The sequence below is a fragment of the Triturus cristatus genome, chromosome 9, assembly GCF_964204655.1.
Source record: "Triturus cristatus chromosome 9, aTriCri1.1, whole genome shotgun sequence".
NCBI lineage: Eukaryota > Metazoa > Chordata > Amphibia > Caudata > Salamandridae > Triturus > Triturus cristatus.
Window position 1 is genome coordinate 57549493 of NC_140592.1, and position 21481 is coordinate 57570973.

The window sequence follows — 21481 nt, forward strand, 5'->3', positions numbered from 1 at the left end:
CACTCCACTCAGACACTGTACGCCACAACACTGTACACCATGACACTCTACGCCTGGATGCCGTACAATACGACACTGTACCACAAGCCACTCCAGTCAATGCCACTGCAGCCTACTCTGATCAGGGAATTGTAAGAGCGCTACTCACCCGTGGGGGTCTCAAGGTGCTGAGGGGGGTGTGGGGGTCTATGCCGCTCTGTTCAGCCGAAGAGCCAGGTCTTGAGGGTCTTCCTGAAGGTATTCAGGGAGGGAGTGCGTCTGATGTCTGCCGGTAGCTCGTTCCAGGTCTTGGCTGCGATGTGGTAGAACGATCTTCCGCCTGATCTTCCGCTTGATCTGGCTCTGTGGATGCGCGGGGTACGTGGAAGTTTATTCTGTGGTTAAGGTATTTGGGTCCGATGTTGTGTAGGCATTTGTAGGCGTGAGTGAGGATTTTGAAGGTGACTCTCTTCTCCACGGGGAGTCAGTGGAGTCGCCGCAGGTGTTGGCTGATGTGTTCGTGCCAGGGGATGCCGAGGACTAGTCTGGTCGCGGTGTTCTGTATAGTTTGCGGAGTAGGGACTTGCTGATGCCGGCGTATAATGCATTGCCATAGTCGAGTTTGCTGCTGATGAGTGCGTAGGTGACTGTTTTCCTCGATTCGGGGGTGGGGGATCCATTTGAAGCGCTTTCGGAGGATGCGGAGGGTGTTGAAGCAGCTGGAAGTGACGGCGTTGACCTGTCGGTTCATGGCGAGTGATGGATCGAGTACGATGCCGAGGTTCTTGGGGGTAGGTGGGCTTCCAAGGGCGGTGGGCCACCAGGTGTTGTTCCATGCTGAGGGGGTGGTTGCAAGGACGAGGACTTCTGTCTTCTCGGCGTTGAGTTTTAGGCAGCTGTTGGTCATCCAGACTGCCACTTCTTGCATTCCTCTCTGGAAGTTGAGTTTTGCGGTGGTGGGGTCTTTGGTGAGGGAGAGGATGAGCTGGATGTTATCGGTGTAGGATATAATGTTGAGGCCATGTTGTCGGACGATGTCTAAGAGGGGGGCCCATGTAGATGTTGAAGAGGGTTGGGCTCAGAGATGACCCCTGTGGGACTCCGCAGGTGATGTCTGTGGGGGCGGAGAGGAAGCACGGTAGTCTGATCCTTTGGCTTCTTCCGGTGAGGAACGAGCAGATCCAGTCTAGGGCAGTTACTTGTATGCCGGCATCGTGTAGTTTGGTGATTAGTGTGCCGTTATGAGACGGTGTCGAAGGCTGCAGACGGGTCGAGGAGGATGAGGGCCGTGGAGTGGCCCTGGTCCAGGAGGGTGCGGATGTCGTCTGTGGCGGTGAGTAGGGCTGTCTTGGTGCTATGGTTGGCTCGGAAACCAGATTGGGACGAGTCGAGGACGGCATGCTCTTCGATGAATCGTGTCAGTTCCCTGTTGACTGTTTTCTCTGCCACTTAAGCTGCAAAGGGGAGAAGCGAGATGGGCCGGTAGTTTTTGAGGTCAGTGGGGTCGGCCGTGGGCTTCTAGAGCAGGGGCCTGACTTTGACGGACTTCTAGTCGTCTGGGAAGGTACCTGTTTTGAAGGTGGTGTTGATAGTGTGTTGCAGTTCGGGCGCAATGGTGTCTGCAGCTCTGTGGTAGATGTGTGGAGGGCAGGGGTTGGTGGGGGCCCCCCGAGTGGATGCCTTTCATGGCCGCGGCGGTGTCCATGGTCGTGATTGGTGTCCATTCGGCGATGGTGGGCTGGCTGGCGTCTTGGGGAGGCGGGGGGGCTGGCTGAGGTGTCTTGAGGGTGGTCGGTGAAGTTGTCGTTGAGTGTTCTGATATTGAGGTGGAAGTAGGTTCCGGGCTTGTCGCAGAGGTCTTGGGACGGGGTGATGTCTGCGACTTCACTGCGTGGGTTGGTGAATTCCCGGATGACGTTGAAGAGGATGAAGTTCCTTTTGGTTGTTCTGATTTGGTTGTGGTAGTCTGTCATAGCATCCTTGTAGGTGGAGTAGCTGTCGGTTGTCTTGGTATTCCTCCAGTTCTTTTCCAAGCGTCTGCAGGTGTGCCTGGCTTCTTGGAGGTTGGTGGTGAACCAGGCTGCTTTTCTGGGGCGTTGTTTGCCGGGGTTGCGTAGCGGGGCCAGCTCGTCTGCGCAGTTGGAGATCCATGTGTGGAGTTCTCTGGCTGCGGTGTTTGCGTCGGATGCCCAGGTGTGGTTGTCTCAGGAGAGGGTGGAGTTCAGTTGCTCACCAGTGACCTTGCTCCAGTGCCTGTGAGGCGGGCGTAGGGCTGGTTTAGGTGCTGGTTTAGGTGCTTTAGGTTTATCGACGGTGAAGTGGATGCAGTGGTGGTTGGTCCAAGGTGTACACTTTATGCACCTCTAGTCTATCAAACTCTACTCCATTGTATGCCACTCCACTGCACGTCACTATACTCCTTTCTGTCACTATACAACACTCTGGTACACTATATGCCACTGTACAACACTGTACTCCACTCTGACACTATACTGAACTCCCTCTGACACTCCATCACAATGTACTCCACTCTACTCTGACCAATTACTCCCTTGTAATCCACTCTACTCCAGTCGATGCCAACATTGTGTCAATCCACTCCACAACACTGTACTCAATTCAAGGCCACTCCACTGTACTCTACTGTACGACAGATTCCTACATTCTATGAAACGCCACTCCGCTCTAGAAGATGGCACTCCACTCTGACACTTTACCCCATTCTACAACACTCTATTCTACTCCATACAACTCCACTCTACAACACACTACTGTAGTCTGTCACTGTACGGCACTCTACTCCACTTTATGCCACTGATGCAACTACATCTATGCCACTACACCTCGCATTACTCCACTCTACTCTGACACACTACTCCACTGTATGCCACGCCACTCCACTCTATGCCCCTGCACGCCACTCTGTGCCACTCCACTCTGCGACATTGTCACTACACTCTACCACACTGTAGTTTACTCGCACTCCACTCTACAACAGTTTCCAACATTCTACAATTCACCACTCCACTATACAGCATACCACTCCACTCTGACACTTCACTCACTCTATGCTTCGTCACGTCTCTGCACTGTACTCTGCGACGCGGCACTCTACTGTACGACAGGACACAACACTACTGTATGACATGGCACTCCACTCTGACACTTTCCTTCACACTATGCCACTACACTTTATGCCGCTACACTCTATGCCACTGTACAACACTACTACACTCTATGCTACTCTTCTCCACTGTATGCCACTCTAACACACGCTACTCTGGGACACACTACGCAACTCCCTCTATGCCCTTACGCCCCACTTCACGCCATTCTTCCCTGCCTCTGTTCTACATTCTACTCCACTATACTCCAGTAATCCACTATGCTCCACTCAATGCCACTCGTCTCTGCGACACTTCATAGCACTCCACTCTACCACACTCTGCAAATCTGTACTGTACTCCATTCCACCCTACAACACTCTCCTCCACTATATACTACTCCATGAGAATTTCCAATACCTCACCTCACTCTACGCCACTCCACTCTGCCTCACTTTAAGCCCCACCAGTCTACCACACAATTCTCCACTGTACAACACTGTACTCTAGTCTATGCGAGTGTATGGTACTCTAGTTTGCTGTAGGCCACTGTACAACACTAAACACAAATTCCTCCATGCCACTCCACCCCATTTTATTGCACTCGACTCTGACACACTAATTCACTCTACACCTCTCCACTGTACGCTACTCTATGCCACTACACTCTACCACACTGCACTCTAGTCTGCTCCACTCTACTAATCCACTTTGTGGCACTCCACACTATGACACTTTCAAAAACTGACACGCGAGACCACTCCACTGTATGACACACCACTCCACTCTGTGATACTTTACTCCTATCTGTCCTATGTGACTCCACCTCATTGTAGTCCACTAAATGATACTTTACCCCACACTATGCCATTGTTCAAAACTCCACTTTACACCGCTCCATTCTGCGACCCTTTCCTCCACTCTACAAAACTGTACTAGTACACTATGCGACTCAAGACTCTGCGCCACTTTATCCCTGTACACTCCACTGTACAGCTCTGTACTCCACTCTATCCCAGTACACTCCACTGTATAACACTCTAATCTACGACACTTTCCAGCACTTTGACACAGCACTTCACTGTACTCTACGAGACACCACTCCAATTTATGTATGTTTACTTGACTCTATGCCACACCAATCCACTCTACTGCAGTCCTCGCCACTCTACTCTGCGAGACGCCACTCCATTACCCTTTACTGCCCTACACTCTCCGACACTACTCTCTACGACACTACACTGTACGACACGCTCCTCTCCTCCACTGTACTGTACGACACTTCACCCGATGACACTGGACTCTACAATTTAAAAAATAAAATTCAATGAAAAAAACAAAGGTCAAAACTTAGTTATAGTTTGGAAATGTTTACTTATTCTTTCTACACAGTCCAAACTTAAATTACACAAACATTAGAAATTTCAAAGTTATAGTTCTACCTTAAATTCTTAATTTACCCACCACCTTTAAAACACTAACTTTATATACTCCAGTATTGGAACTTTCATAGGTTCACATGCTTGAATCATTCCCCGTCGTCGAGATGGGAGTCCCCGGTACATCAAAATACCAATACAAAGCTAATACAAAGCAGAAACTAGGCCTAGAGCCATTTGAGTGTTGTAGCCTCTCTATGGTTTTGTAAAGAGACCAAAAGTCAATCCTGAACCAATCTTGACCTCTCAACCACTAGCACACTACAGAGAGAACCTTAGGCCCTCAGATTTTCTACTGCACGTTGTGCTAGGGAGTCTCCTCTGAGCTCTTCTCAGGTTCTTCTACTACTTCAGTAGTTTTTGACAGATTACTTTGCTTCAGTCAACATCATCTGCTACACAACTATCTTCTTCAGTATCGATTTGCCTGTTTCTGGCATAGTCCTCTTTTTAGAGCCTGTGCCACCTGCTCTAAGAAAAGACTTCATGTTGACGACCCTCGCAGTGACTGCATTTATTGCCTGTATCCCAACCATAGGGCAAAGTAATGTAAGGTATGTCGTACCTTTTCTAACAGGACTTTGAAGGGTCGTGAGAGGTGCCTTCTTATATGGCTTCAAAAACTTGAGGCCAGGAAGGAGTAATTTCGAGTGAGGGCAATGATGGCGCGTCCTCTTCATCCAGGAGGTCGCACAAGAGGGGAGATAACCTCATGCCCATTCTTCTAGCGAGCATCCAAAGAAAGCCCTCAAAAAGACCTCTCCTAGGTCTCGGGAAGGCAGTCCCTCAAAATCTCCTCACAAATCTGAAAAGGAGAGAAAGGGACATTCTTCGGGGGACAGACAATCATAAAAGGCTAGTTCTGAGCCTTCAACTACACACCCTCAAGGCAGGCCCTCTTTCATGAAACCTTCCTCTGTGCCTCCAGAGGAAAAACCATAGACGAGACTGTCGACGAAGAAGACTTCATCATCATAGTGGATGAGTATGGAGCCCCGCCAATCTTTGACTTCTAAAAAGGAGACAAGTGCTGCACCGTCTTCGACACTAATTTCTCCGTCGTCAGTGAAAATTTCAGGTTCTTCACCGTCGACATTACCGCCGATGACTACATCAATGACGCTGTCCGTGACTATGAAGATGACGACAGCACCGATGACGACGACGGAAATGACGACATCTACCGTAACGACTCAGTAGACTACGGTTTCTGAATTGCTGCCGATATCCACATCACCAATGGTGGTGTCATCAGCGGTACTGTCGACACGGTTGTTGATGAAGGAAAAAACACAGGAAAAGGGAGAAAAACCTAGAACGAGGCAGATTATGCCAGAAGTTACCTCACCCAGTAAGGTTATACCTCTGTTGCCATCTGATCTGTAGGAAGAGCAAGATTCTGAGGAAGATGATGAGAATGATGGTCCATTTGGTTACGCAAATAGCCCATCGCAATTGCATGTTAAGTGCCCGGAAGATGATTTTGACGAAGAGTATGGGGGGGGGGGGCATCAGTATTATATTCCTCAGCAGGATTACCATCGTGACTATCCGGAGGAGGTAGTCTGCATGCCATCATCGCTGTTAACAGACCTGCAATTCATGCTTGCAGACTATAGGAAGAGATTTCCGTCTGCGCCTTCTGAACAGTCTACATTGGCCCCTCGGCCATGATCTATCCCATCTACCCCCAAGAGGTTTCAAGATTTACAGTCTGAGCCTATTCAGAAATCACCACCATCAGCTCCTCAACAAGATCCAGGGACTACAGAAGATGACCAAGAAGAGGGGGATCCACCGAGAATGGGACGACTACCTCATCCCCACACCATCTTCTCTCTCTCTCTCTCTCTCTCTCCTGTATCATTGACTCGCCAACAGAGGAAATTTGTGTTTTTCACAATTTACTTAAAAGGGCGGCCAAAAGGTTTGATCTACCAATGCCAACATCTAAAACTGACTGGTTTTATATGATTTTAAAGAGCCCTTTAGAACGTCGGTGAGAGCTATCCCTATTGTCATTCACATATGGGAGGAAGGGCTCAAAGTCATGAACGCCAGCGATCGCTACGCCTGTGTTATCCAGATTGGAGAAAAAATACAAGGCCCTGGAGGATACGCCTGCCTGTCAGGTGAATCATCCCAAGCCGGACTGTAATTTCTCAGGCAGCTCAGCGAAAGTCCAAGACCCTTTTGCGCCCATCACCACACCTCCAGATAAAGAAGGCAGGCGTCTGGATAATGCTGGTAAGCGTTTTTCTTCAATGTCCGCTCTGGTAGTCGGAGCAGCCAATGCTCTTGCCATTCTAGGTCTATATGATTGACAAATGTGGTGCGAACCAAATCCGTATGTGGATTTAACTTCCTGAAGACAGTAAATCAGAGGTGAAGAATATTCTCCAGGAAGGAGAAAGAGCATCTGCGGAGGTGATAGATTGTGCGATGGATATCACCACTACAGCATTCAGATCGCTGTGAGGTGCAGCAGTGTTGCGCCGTCAAGGATGGCTCAGGGCCACTTCGTTTGAGCCGGAAGCACAGAATAAGATTCTTGACCTCCCATTCGATGGAAAAGTGTTGCTTGGAAAGCACATCGACAATGCACTGCTGGCTATGAAGAAAGACACCGACTGCAAAAGCGTTGGGGACTCTTCAATACCAAAAGATACCCTTTAGGGGAGCAAGAGGAAGGGGCCTTCCTTCCTACAGAGGGGGATATCCGCAATATAGGTATCTCTCCTACACTGCCTCTTCCCAGCCATATTGACCGCAGTATGTCCAGATGCAACCACAATCAGGGGCATATTCAAGATCTACCCCCAGAGGGAGAGCAGGGCGTTGAGGAAAAAATACCTCCCGTCGCCAATGACTAGTTTCAGGCTCCGGCTATCTATTTCCCAAATCATCCACAGATTTCATTGGGAGGGCAGATTTCTTAACACCTTCATCAGTGGCAAAAAATAACGACGAACCAGTGGGTCCTAAACCGGATACAATTCAGCCATACTTCAGAGTTCCTTCATATCCCACCTTCTACTCCATCGGGTCGACAAGAAGTAAAACACCTACATCTCCTGTGTTTTGGAAATTCTTGCGATGCTCCAAAGAGGAGCAATAGAACCGGTTTAAGGTCTCAGAGAGGGAAAGGGTTCTATTCCCGTTTCTTTTTGGTATGGAAAAATTTCAGACAGTGGCGTCTGATCTTGTTTTAAGGACTCTCAACCCTTACCTCAAATAACAGTCCTTTCGCATGGTCACGCTACAGGACGCCTTCTTACTCCTGAACCCAGGGGATCACATGACCACCTTAGACTTACAAGATGCATATTTTCACATCCCCATCCCTCCCTCCCACAGGCAGTACCTTTGATTTGCCATAGCCAGAAGCCATTTTCAATTCAGGGTGCAACCTTTGGGCCTCAAATCAGCTCCAAGAAAATTCACCAAATGCCTGGCTCCAATAGCAGCCTTCCTAAGGAAACAACGGCATCAAGTGATTCCTTACCTGGACAACTGGCTAATCAAAGCACCATCACAGTCCGCAGTCCAGTCGTCCACAGAGGCATGTAGAAGACTGTTCGCTGAGCCAAGCCTTACCTTAAATGAGGGGATATCAACCTTACGCCCTTCCACAAGCATCACCTTCTTAGCAGTAGTATTGGACACCACAACAAACAAAGCATTTCCCTCTCTTGAGAGGCAAGAGAAACTAATATCACTGGCTCAGTCATTCACAAGAAAAAAGTCACTTTCAGTTCGCCGTTACAAGTCTCTCCTGGGGACAATGTCATCTTGCATTCCTCTTATTCCTTTCTGCCAATTGCGGACAATGTCATCTTGCATTCCTCTTATTCCTTTCTGCCAATTGCGAATGTGTCCATTGCAGGGAGAGCTGGATTTGCAATGGCGTCGGGCAGTAGGTTCTTTCAAGGATGTCATTACAGTCACGCCAGGTATGGTCAACGCCGTCTCTTGGTGGACCCAACGTCGGAATATTGCCATCGGTCCCTCCTTTCTCGCCACGCCAGCTCCACACATAATCACCACCAAAGACTCCCTGCAGGGATGGGGAGCTTTCCTGCAAGACCTCCAGGTCAGTGGCCGTTGGCTGCAGCAACACCAGCATCTTCACATCAGTTTGCTGGAGATCGGGGCAGTGAAATTGTCATTGCAGGCATTCCTGCTGAAACTAAGGAACACTGCGGTGTTGGTCAGAACCCACAACATGATGGCAATGCATTATGTCAACAAGCAAGGCAGCAATAGATCCCACCTCCTCTTAGGAGGCTCAGTACATCTGGAAGTGGGCGATCCAGAACAGAATCTCTCTAACGGCGGAACATCTTCCGGGCAATCAGAACAAATCAGACACACTAAGCAGGCTCAAATCGTCCTGCCATGAGTGAGAGATCCATCAAGAGACGCTCGACAGCATTTTTCTCAAATGGGACAGGCCAACGGTGGACCTCTTTGCAACGTTGCAGAACAAGATATGTTGGTACTTTGCAAGTTGGCATCACCATTCTGTATCCTGGGGAATGCATTTTTGATGGCATTGTCAGGCATCTTTGCCTACGCCTATTCCCCTCCTGCCACGACTAATCATGAAGATCAAGGCGGAACCCTGCTGGGTGATCGTAAAAGGCTCATTGTGGTCCGTCAACATTTGTTTACAGAACTTCTCCTTCTTTCGGAGAGGCAACCTATTCTTCTACATCCCATTCCATCTCTTCTGACTATGTCCTAGGGACAAGTGCTACATCCATATCCCAAACCGCTTCGATTAGCGGCATGGCTCCTGAACACTGTGAATTTGAGCATCTAGAAATCCCATAAAAGTGTAAAGATATTCTTTTCAATGCCCAGGCTCCAAGTACTAATAGAACGTACAGAATGAAATGGAACAGATTCTGTGTATGGGGTCCGGAATCTAACGTTCATCCTCTGTGGTCCTCACCTCATGAGAGCCTTCCTTACATCCTTCTCTTAACAAAATCCGGATTAGCACACGCCTCGATTAAAGTCCATCTAGCTGCTATATCCCGATTTAGGAGGACATCTTCAGGACCATCATTATGGTCAGCAAGGATCAATAAACAATTCATGCGAGGTCTATTCCGCACCTTTCCACCTGTGAGCCCCAGCCACCTCTATGGCATCGTAATATAGTATTGACACAACTCTTGAAACATCCTTTTGAACCTATACATAAGGCGGACCGTAAGTTCCTGTCTTGGAAAGTTGCCCTTCTTCTGGCATTGATGTCAGCCAGGAGAGTGAGTGAAATTCAGGCTCTGACGATACAGGAACCGTTTCTGAAATTTAGGGATGACCGAGTAGTCTTTCGTACTAACCCCAAGTTTATCCCTTAAGTTCCATCGGTCTTTCATTTAAACAAGCCTCTTATCCTAAAAACCTTCTTTCCACAACCAACAATTGCTGGTGAAAGAGCTCTTTATTCACTAGATATTCAGCGTTGTCTCACATTTTTTCTACATAGAACCAAAGCCTTATGCAAATCAACCTAGCTCTTTGTGTCCTTCAGTGCGACCCGGAAGGGCTATCCTCAATCCAAGAAGGGGATTGCACGTTGGATCTCGAATGCAATCCAATATTGCCATCCATCTGCAGGAAGCCCTCTACGGGCATGAGTGTGTGCTCACTCTACAAGAGCGATCTCTACTTCTACTGCTCTTTTTGCCAGAGTACCTATCCAGGACATCTGCAGAGCTGCAACCTGGAAGAGTACACACACCTTCACCAGACATTACTGCTTGGATTCCGAAGCTCACAGTGATGCATCAGTAGGCCAGGGAGCAATGAGGAACCTTTTTTACAAATGTTCTGAATGTAATCAATATCAATTTTAAGAGTGATGATTTAAAGTATATCTGCTCGTCTAAAGGTTGACTATGGATTTGACACACTTAGAAAGAGGCAAGAAAAAATGTGCTGTTAACTGCTAGCTACTCTGATTCAAGCATGTGAATCTATGAAAGTTCTAATACTGGAGTAATGAAATAAGTTACTTATCTGTAACTGTAGTTCTCGATTTTGACGATTTTCCCTCGTCTGTATCCTTGGGGTGGGACCCGTGGTTTTCTTTTGGTCGCGGCAGATCCTCAGTCGTCGTTTTCGTCTACACCTGGGCTCCTTTTTGCACCTTCTTTTCATGGCCCCTGGTTTCCGACGGGTGAGGGTTTCTTGCCTTGTATTGTAATTGCATTTATATAGCGCCTACTACCCCTGACAAGACATCTAATCCGTCTTCTTCTCTGTGTCCCTTGTTGCCTTCTTCACGGTACGCCTCTTCTCGTCGTACCCTTCGAGGATCTCGTGTGTCGATTCTGCAGGCACTCCCTGGTCATCCTCGTTGCTTGAGAGGCCCAAGTCCCTCAGCGATGGTTGTTTCTGGCTTTGAAGCATGGCTGCGTAATATCCTCCCTCTGCTTTCAAGATACCTTGAGTGTCTTCGGTCAACTACTCAGGCCTCGCAGTCTTTATCCTTGTGATCCCTCTGCAGGCAGAGGTTACAAACGTAGTGTGAATCGCGCTGTGCAAACTTGTGGTGGCACTTTGGGCAGAATTTGAAATGGGTATTTTCCATGGCCCCCAAGCTCGCCCTTCTGTGATCCATCTGCGTCGTTGCTCCGTCTGGGTCCTCGATGCTTTGGCGCACTGCAACATTTTGGCAGAGTTTTTCCAAAAGAAAATTCTAACTATTTATCAGGTCTTTTCGCCCTCTCAATCCTCCAGCTCCACGACTGCCCTTGCTGAGCTGACTGTAGGGCCTCATACCCTTTTAGCACAATTTCCTCTCCTTGACTCGGCCATGCTGGGTCTAATCATGGTACACATAAAATCGGGCTCTGCCACAGACCCTGCCCCTCCCACCCCCCCTCCCCCCACCCAGGCTCTCACCTTAGTAGCGGATACCATTTGCCCTATAATTTTGGACCTGGTGAATTCTTCTATTTCATCAGGTTCAGTCCCGTTAGCATGGAAATGTGCTATGGTTAAAGCCCTTCTAAAAAAAAAAAAAACAATCTGGATCAGGACAATCTTGCCAACTATCGCCCTATTTCCCTTCTGCCATGGGTGAGTAAGATTCTAGAGAGGCATGTAAACAATACTATGGTAGCCTTTCTGGAAACTAATAATTTACTCCACCCTTCCCAGATTGGGTTTTGTCCCCAATTGGGTACGGAGACTGCCCTCCTTGCGGTGACAGAGGAAACTAGAAGGATCTTGGATCGGGGGGCACTGCGGCTATTATCCTTCTTGACCTCAGCGCTGCATTAGATACTGTTAATCATACTACCCTGCTCCTTAGACTTAAGAATTTGGGAGTGTCCGGTATGGCAGTGCAGTGGCTTAAATCCTTTCTCAGTGACCGCTCTTTTAGGGTCTTTGAGGGAGATGTGGTTTCTAACCAGTTTCCCCTTAAATGCGGGGTCCCTCAGGGCTCGGCCCATATCCCCACGCTATTCAATATATACCTGAGACCCCTGGCAGAGATCGTCCATCCATTTGGCATAAAAATCGTCTCCTATGCGGACGATACCCAGCTCGTGGTGGCACTTAACCACTCCGAAGGGCCATCTAGCAATCTAAGCTGTTGTCTAGAGGAGGTTGCCAAATGGATGGACCGCTCGTGCCTTAAACTTAATGGGGACAAAACGAAGCTTATGCTCCTGGGCAACTCCCCTGTCTTCGATCCGGCATCTCTCTGGCCAGATTGCCTAGGCCCGGCCCCTAAAGATCAAATCAAGAGCCTGGGCATCTGGATTGATTACTCCCTTAAGTTTAGTCACCAGGCAGCGAAACTCTCTGCAACTTGCTTCAGGCTACTAAGGATGCTTCATAAGATTCTGCCCCTTCTTCCTTTCAACGCTAGAAGGATCATGGTACAAGCCCTGATCCTTTCTCGCCTGGACTATGGAAATACATTATACCTGGGAGCTCCGCAGTAAACCATCAATAAGCTCCAAGTTATTCAGAATTCCGCTGCTCGTAGACTTCTTCAGATTCCCCATTTGGCATCCTGCCAAGCAAGCATTAAAGAGCTTGCATTGGCTGCCAATCAGGGAATGGATCCAGTTTAAAGCTATGTGCTTGGTCCATAAAGCCTTCTGGAAGAATGGCCCTCCCATTCTTCAGTCGCTGATTACCCCCTATCACCTGAAGAGAGACCTTCGGTCATCTGTACCTTTTCTTGCCCTTCAACCCAGAATAAGGAGGGCCAGATGTGGGGGCCGTTCTTTCGCATATAATGGTTCCACTGGTTGGAATGCCCTTCCGCTTCAATTACGGAAAGAATCCAATCTTCTATCTTTTCGCAGGCTCCTAAAAACCTGGCTGTTTTAGCCTTCTCCTTTGCTTCTGTTCTTTGCCTGTTTTGTCCGCAGCGCTGGGAGGCCTACGGGTAGCCATCGTGCTTTATAAATATCATTCCATTCCAAAGGTGTCTGGAGGTCTTTTTCCTTCTCCGGTGTCTTCTCAGTCAATGATCAATGGTTTTTTCACTCAAATTCCTTCATTCTTTCGGGGATTTCATCCAAAACGTCAGTGTCTCCCTTTGCTTCCAGATCCAACTGCGGAAAAAACAATCTGAAGATGGCTACCATGCACAGGACCTTCAGGGCGGAGTCTGACATCTCACAAGGGATGGACCTACCACCAAATGGTTGCTGACAACGCTCCAAGCAAGAACAAACGAGCATTGGCATAGCCAATAGGTCTCTCCTTTGGTGACCTTATAAGTGTTTAACCAGAGCTATAGGCTTTGCCAATATCTTTTTAAGCTATGGTGTAGGGCAGTGTGGCTGCTGTGCATCATGTTTAAAAGTTTTGGGTAGATATTCATTTGTACCATTACATCATATCATTTTTTTGAGGAATTTACTGTTGAACCTATTGGGTTACCCAGCTTTTGGCTGTCCCTTCTTCTGGACAAGTTTAAATCTTGCCCCCTGGGTGCAAATCTTTAAGGAACCAGGCAAGCACAGGTCCTGGCCTATGTGGATGTTAGCATTCTATATTTACGGGTATTGTTGTGTGACATTAGAGTCCAATAAGCAACTGTCTTTGTGCATTACCCAAAGATGCTGAAGGAGGACGATAGAACATACCAAATGGTCTCAGAAAAATTGGGTGATTGCTGGAGGTTAGAGGGGGATGAGTGCCCAAACAGCAAAAAGTAGTTTTGCCAGTGCACCAAAAATCTTTTCCCTGAGCCTATGAGTGTGCAAGTATACCAAATTAAAATAATGAAGAATAGTACAGACACTAGTGTTCCTGAATTCCTTGTTGCCCCGTGTGAGTGCCCTGGTTTTACCTTTGCCTTGTGGAACTTGTAGTCATTATTATGTTTATATGGGAGAAAATCAAAACGGCAAGTTCTGGAATGTGAAGGGGACAATCTGGGTTGAATGAACTGTTGACACTCGACATCTCTTATACGAAAGGCAGTGGGACAGGAAGGAGACAAGGGCCCTAACGCAAACACCTATTTCCACTGGTTGGTGTTTCTGGTGAAGTAGGTCCCTCATACCCAGTGCTGCTGCACTGATGACAGCCGCGTACCTGGCCGCTGGTGACATAGCCGCCAAGTCTGTGATCAGGTTGCCCAGCCACTATAGTGTTCCTCCTTTGAATCTAAAATCAACTTCCTTAACATTAAAGTTTAGTATGAGTGTCTGTCCACCTAATCAAGCCTAACCAATTTGGGTGCAGAGCGCTGCACATCAGGCAACGCTGCCAAAGGGAGAAGTGTTTGTTAGCACTGGGTGTTTAAAACAATATGAGTAGCAGTGTATTAACCCGGCAGAGGTTCGTGACCGGTTTGTCAACGACTGCGTCACAAAAGTATTTTCTTGAGAAATGTAAGGTGGCATGCCTTGGTTTGCGAGGAAATTGGTGATGTTGAGGGAAGGGTTTAAATGTAAACTGTTTGTCATTGTTTCTAATAATGCGTCTCTGTTGATTCAAACCTGTCCAATGCATGAGTGGTCATTGTCTGACCATGATGTGCCTGGTAACCGAATGAGACATGTCAATAGCAAATTAATTCACATGACTAATAATACCTTGTTTTGTTTGTTTTGTTTCATTGATTTCTCACATTTATTCACACCTGGAAGTGCTGAGTGTACTTTGTGCACTTCACAGCATATGAAACCTCAAGCCTCCACACTCAGCAAACCCTTAGTCAATCAAGGGTATGTGACGTGCTATAATGTTGGGGATGGTGGTGGGACGTAAGCACCCTCTATTGAGCTTCAGCAGAATTAGTGGTGTGCATCAGAGTCTAGGGCAACTTTGCATTTTATTACACATTTTTAGCTAATTCAAGCCCTATGATGCCTACAAATATTGAATTGTATGTTAAGGTTAAGTTGGAGAAATACGCAGAAGTGAGCTACGAAGAAAGTTCACTTTACCAGGGGCACCTTGAAAGGAGTGGCTCTGGGCAATTGTTCACCTTGGCTATGCCCTAAAATGTCTCTGCTCATACATTTTATGGTGCTGCTTGATAATTAGTGAAGCTGGGAGGAGAGCTGGGCATGCCTCTACACATTCTACGGGTGTGTGTGCTAAATTAATTTAGATTCAATTTGTAATATATTGTTTCATTAACCTTGTTTTTTTTTTTAAACAAAAAACATTTAGGAGTACTGGCGCACGTGTCACTAGGGAAATTGTTTTATAATTGTGGACTTCATGGGAACTTCTTTAAGCTCTGCGCTCTTTCCCTCCGCGACTGTAACAATTCCTCATTAACTCCAATCCGTCCAACCCTTTATCTTTTAAAAACAAACTGTTCTCGGATCTTTCAGCCTCCACCCTGGTCTGTAAGGCTGTTCTGTGTCTACTCTCAGCGTCGGACGAACACCTAGTGATTCTTGGCAAATGTATTAATCTACTAAATGCCTTAAAAAATGTATGTAACTGGCGCTCATGTAAAAGCGCTTTGATACCTTTGGGTTTGCGGTACATAAAACTGCTAACAAAATATAGGAGTGGGGTAAAACATGAAACCGATTGAGCAGGGGTTTGGCAGGGCACGGAGGAAAGAGCAGCACCGGGCGACGGAGACAGTTCACAAAGACAGAGAAAGAAGCAGAGGGGCAAGAAAAGAAACTATAGTGGAGAGGGGTTCTCTCCTGGGGTGGGCGGGGCTGCACTGAAACAAAAGCACTTCAATAGGGCGAACGCCAAAGAGCTGACGTAGGAGCTTTATGATTGAAGGAGTTTAAACCATCCAGGCGTGTCTTTAAAACTTTGGCTGCACCTCTGAATGTGCCTCGAGGCACACGGAGCGCGAGGAGTAGAGCTGGAGGTGAGTCTCGGCCGGTATGAGGAGGGGCACTGGAGTTATTATCAGGGATAACACAGCCCTTTCTTTTCATACCAAATAAGTCCTGAACACAAGGTAGAGCGCCTTGAGTCCCGAGGAGCAGGAGAGGAGTTAGATGGGAGCATCAAGCAGGGTCCAGAGCTGTGCTTGGAAGGACGTTAATTAGGAGAAGGTGCCAAGAGACCGGGTGCCTGCCCTGTTCTATCCCCACTACCCTTAGCTGTGCCTCCCTATCAGTGCCCGCCTCTAAGCACTTGTACAGCCTGTACTTGGTCCCTTGAGACGCATAGGCGGGCCTGGAAGGGGGGCCTGGGAGGAGCTGTCAGCCTAGAGCCCGCCAGAAGCGGCAGAGTCTCTTGAAACCTGAGCGCAACTGTCAATACAGTACAAAAAAATACAAATGTGTTTGTGTTCGTTACCTCTAAAGCCATTGCGGTAGGGGGAAGTGCAGGGAACAGGCACCCTCGGAATGCGTCTGAAACGTGTTAGCTCAAATGCGAAAGTCAACAAAAACTAGTTGTCTGGTTCCAGCTGCGCGTGAATGCGCTGTGTTTAATGATCCACGAAGGAATGCAGCTGGCACCCTGCGCAACGCTGCTCGCTCCCGACAGCTGGAGGCTGTGGGAGTGAACATTTATGAAAAGGTGGGACATGCACCCACCTTTGGCCAATTGCGTGCTTTCATTTTTGAAAGCCACATGCAAAGGCCAATAGAATGTGTGGGAATTCAAAAATCACACGCACAAATTTAGCGAAAGTCTGGAGTGCTTCCAAGAGGCCTCCCCATAGAGCAGCGCATGCGCTAGGCTCAACCTAAAAACAAAACAAGGACATCTGAATCCAGAAAACTCTTCGAGCTGCAAAACTACTCCTACTGGTAAGTAACCGTTTCGTTACTTATCTGTAACTGTAGTTCTCCGGTATTGGAATCTTTCATAGATTCACATGCGACCCACCCTCCTACCCTGAGAGGCTCACCTTTGAATATTCGCAGGTGTATCTTCTGCAGACATGCTGTTAAAAATCTGAGGGTCTAAGGTTCTCTTAGAAGTGTTCTAGAGGGTGAGAGATCCTGATTGGTTCAGGATAGACCTTTGGTCTCTTTTACGAAACTGAAATGGGCCAAGGCCTAGATTCGGCTTTGTATTTGCTGTGCATTGCTATTTTGATGTATCTGGGACTCCCAGCTCTACGATGGGGAATGATTCAAGCATGTGAATCCATGAAAGATTCCAATACTGGAGAACTACAGTTACAGGTAAGTAACTTATTTTCTTCTCTCTATAAAAAAATCCCTTCAACTACTCTAACATTAGACATTCTAACGTTACAGTTATACCTTACATTTCTAATATATGCACTACCTTCACATTATTATAACTAGCGCGCCTTCAAACACACGCTGTTTTCAGTTCGTTAACCACACAATCTTCACTATAACTCGGCACTACCATGCACTGTGTTTTCACAAATGATGTGGTTTCAGATATAAGTGTTATAAAGGCTATGATTTCCTAGGGTATAAGTGATGTAATATGAAATTGTGTATGCAATGCATGGAGCAGGTGCAAGTTATAGTTATTATTGTGCGGTTAGCGAGCTGAAAACAGTGTATATGGAGGTGCGCTAGTTATAATAATGTGATGGTGGTGCATAAATTAGAAATACTGAAGAAATTAAAGAATCGTAAGGAGAGACCCATCCATCAGAAGGTACCCAATACTAGGGGTGGGCGAAATATTCCTTTCTGTCCGTGGAGTTGGTGTAATTTTGGCACTCCGCGTTACTCTTTTTTAAAGTGGAGATCCAGCCAAATTCCTCCAGTTGCTGCACGGCTCAATTTTATTTTCTCACGCGCACGCCTAAACTGTAAGTTGGTAAGCAAGAATTGGCGTCCCCTGGTGCGATTTTCAGTCCCGAGGAGAACATCCGCCGAGATTTTTCCAATGCGGGCAGTTGCAATCGTTTGCAGTCAGAAGGCTGCCACTTGTAGAAAATCTACTTGAGTGGCAGCAGTATCAACCCAAGTACCTGCACCCTCCGGCGTGCCACGTGGTGCCGTTTGCACTGATTTTTCAGTGCAGAACACGCTGCGGATGCTAAATCACAGCGTGACAGGTCTATTTCCGTGACATGCCTATTTCTGAGTTTTTTTGTAATCCTGCGGTATTCTGTGGAGTCAAATACTGCAAATCCTATGTTGACATCAGGGCGATGAGGAAAAAACAAATCGCTCAAAATGAAGTTATGTTGATAGAAATCAGTCCACTGCAGTTGTACAAGGGTTTGCGGATTAATGGTGTAACATTTTTAGAGAAGTGTTCGGCTAGGCTACTCTGTCATGGCGTGCTACACTGTAAATAAAAGTTGTTTTGGGATTTGGAGTTGGGCTGTTGTAACTTCTCCGTTCATGAATGAGTCGGGTGCTGCGGTCGAGGAAGACCACCACCAAGGACACAATTTGTTACTCAGATGTGTAGATCTGGAAATTCCTGCACTTGTGTGTGCATGCTTGCTGGTGCACACCCACAAAAGCTATTAGGGAATTCCGATGGTTAGTACGTTTTTAACGTTCATTAGTCCAATTTGAAATTTGCTGCAGCGTCAGAAAATTTGTTTTAGCGAGTTACTGTCCGACTCATACAATATGCATTGGGATTTTTTATGGTCTTATTTTGAGCTTTGTATATTTTATTGAATTTTAAGTCCTTTATGTTTTGTGCACTTTTTCTTGTACTGGAACTAGTTTTCTCTTTATTTCAGCTGGACCCTAGCATTTTTGAAAGTCTTCAAAAGGAACGTGTTGAAACTGGCGATGTGATATACATTGAAGCAAACAGTGGAGCTGTAAAGGTAAGCAAGTCCTATATTATATACTGAATTTTTTCAACTCTTAATTCAAATATGTGGTAGCAGGATATACAATTACATTACAGCAGTTTGTGTGACGAAGTGAGAAAGACATCATCATAACTAATATAAAAACCTAAAGATATTTAAGTGAAAATGTATTAATGCTAAGTTGATATGTAATAGTGTACTCTGAAATGGAGTGCAATTCTACGCTGTTACGGTTTCAAGTGGTCTTTCAGAAGAAGTAGTAAGTGTTAATTTAAAGTGCTGGTACAATCGTTGCTCCAGTAATGCTTTGCTGCTGATCCCAAATTCATGACACCAGTTTCTAATTAAAATCACAACCATTATTCACATTGCTCACTGCAACAAATGGAATTGATGAAAGAAGTGATGAGTCGTTAAGTCCTTATAGCGGACTGGCCTAGCCACACCAATCTTTGTACGATTAGAGTCGGGGTCCTATATTTTAAAATTATTTTTCATTACTTTTGAGAAATCCAATATAAATCTCGATGTATCCTCTTTATGTTTTTATTTTATTAAATCAGTAGAGACCGCTCCCCCATTACTTTTCTCCTTGACCTTTAAAAATGTGTCAATATTATGTGTTTATTTCATTGTGGATTTTATTAACCCCTTCCATGCTCATGACGGAACGGTTCCGTCATGAGCCACGGTTGAGCTGTGCTCATGACGGAACCGTTCCGTCATGGTCCCGCCCGCGCTCGAACCCTTCAGCACCGCGGCGGAATTCGCCCAGCGCTGAAGGGGTTAATTGTTTCAGGACAATAATCTTTCAATGTTTAATTACATGGGTGACACCAGTATGTCGCTTCTGTTGTTTTTCATATTTTTCTTGAACCTTAATGTTTCCCTTATGTTATACCCGATCCTTAAACTGAACACTCGCCTCTAACCCCTTTATCTTTCAATTCCATTTTTTCTTTCTTTTGATTGTCGGGTATCGTTATTCCGACATTGTTGTATATGGAGCTTAAAATACTGGAAAAGCAATGTTCTCCAATTATCAAGTGTAAAATACTGGCTTCAGGGTTTGCTGTAGTTGCATTTTTATTATTAACATTTTATTAAAATATAACAGGAAAAGTAGCTAATGTATGCACAAATTAAACTAGATTAATTAAGAGGTTCTTTATATTAGAAATAGATAAATCACCTATCACAGTTTAACAACTGCTTCTGTTTCTGTTATAGTGGCAAATGTATTTTTACAAGAGGCATTGCAGGTCGTCTGCAATTTAAAAATAACATTGGCTATAAGCAAAAGTATTGTTTTACATAGCACACATTACCATACTAGTCCCTGGCACTGAAGAAAATACTTTGCATGTGAAAGTAAGAGAGCAAGCAGAAGAGTGACATGAAATAAAAGCGAACAACGTCTTCAAATAAAGAGCAGATGTGGGACCATGAAATAGCACTTCGTAATGATACCGAAGCAGCGTCTGGAATGGCTTAGCGAGAAAGTACGTACATTGAAACTGAGCAGACAAAAGACACTGAGCATAGGACTGAATGAAAGCGCACCAAAGTGATGAGGGAGATCACTGTGGAAATACGTGAAAGAGCAGGGAGGGGACATTTGCACCTGAGAAAATGGAGCCTGAAAGAGCCGGAAAGTTATGATAAATTAGAGCAAAGGGGCGCCAGGTTTGGAGGAAGAAAACACAAATTAAAAATATTTCTGAATGGACAATTTTTGCACGACGGAGGATACAGAGGTCACTTATACTGCACCGTCATAAAAAGGTCACTAGGATTTCAAACCAGTGTATGCCGGTATGTTCTCTCAAATGAGGCAGTCCTGCTGGCATTTCATGATGTGGCTCCATATGGTTTCTATTTAGAGCATAGTCGGCAACCGGAGATTTAATATTAGGGAAGGCGGTTAAGAATCCAAGTAAGGAGCAATTGAGTAAAAGAAAGCAGAGGTTGATGTTAATAGACGCGGGAGCTCATATACAGGTGGGGTTCGAAAAACGGAGAATGGAAGGTGCATAAAAAACCCCATGATGTGCCTTTGCCTTCACCCCTCGCGTTATTCTCCCACATATTGCCTTATATTCATTACAGGATGTAACGGTCTATTCTTTTCACTCATCGTAGTGAGACCCGTAGCCTGGAAGGGCTAACACACAATGTAACACTCTCTGGCCAGGCGTGGCCAGAGAGATTAAAGAAACGGGTGGAGGTCGCACGGGACTTCCGGCCCAGATCACCACCAGAGTGCATGTGTCGTACATTAGCAGGGGATTGTGCTGCGACGTAGTGCCCCCATAACGCAGGTCAACACCCTCATAAAGTGCTTAAGGGGCTGTCGGCCGGCAAGCACGATACACTCAATCTAATTCGAAAAATTACTTTTTCCGCGAGGGTCTGTAATCTCTTTAGGGGCTAGGGTGTTGAGATAATGAAAAGATTAAAACCAAAAGCCAGGAAATACCAGGATGTTCCACGAACGTATTAGTAGGACTGCCATTTCCACTGACCGTGAGGCACACTAGGGCTTCATCAGCAGCGCTCAGAATGGCTGAAATGGGAAACGAAGCAAAGGCAGCCCTGGCAAAAATGCAACAAGCATTGGCCGCGCGCGCGCCTCGCGCTCAAGGTTAAAAAACAAGCCCGGGTGCTGCGTGCGCGCGCATTGACTTAATAGCTACTGCGGTGTTGTAATCGGAGAAAGGTAGATCTTAATCACTGTTTATATTTAATATTTAAATATA

General features: G+C 46.3%; 1 protein-coding gene across 1 annotated transcript in view; it reads left to right on the forward strand.

Moving 5' to 3' along the window:
* The window catches only part of RUVBL1 (RuvB like AAA ATPase 1), a 140025-nt gene that overhangs the window by 45502 nt on the left and 73042 nt on the right, over positions 1-21481 (forward strand). Inside the window, exon 5 of the mRNA XM_085624400.1 lies at positions 18645-18734. Coding sequence (XP_085480526.1) covers positions 18645-18734 — 90 coding nt within the window. The remainder of the gene's footprint in view (positions 1-18644; positions 18735-21481) is intronic.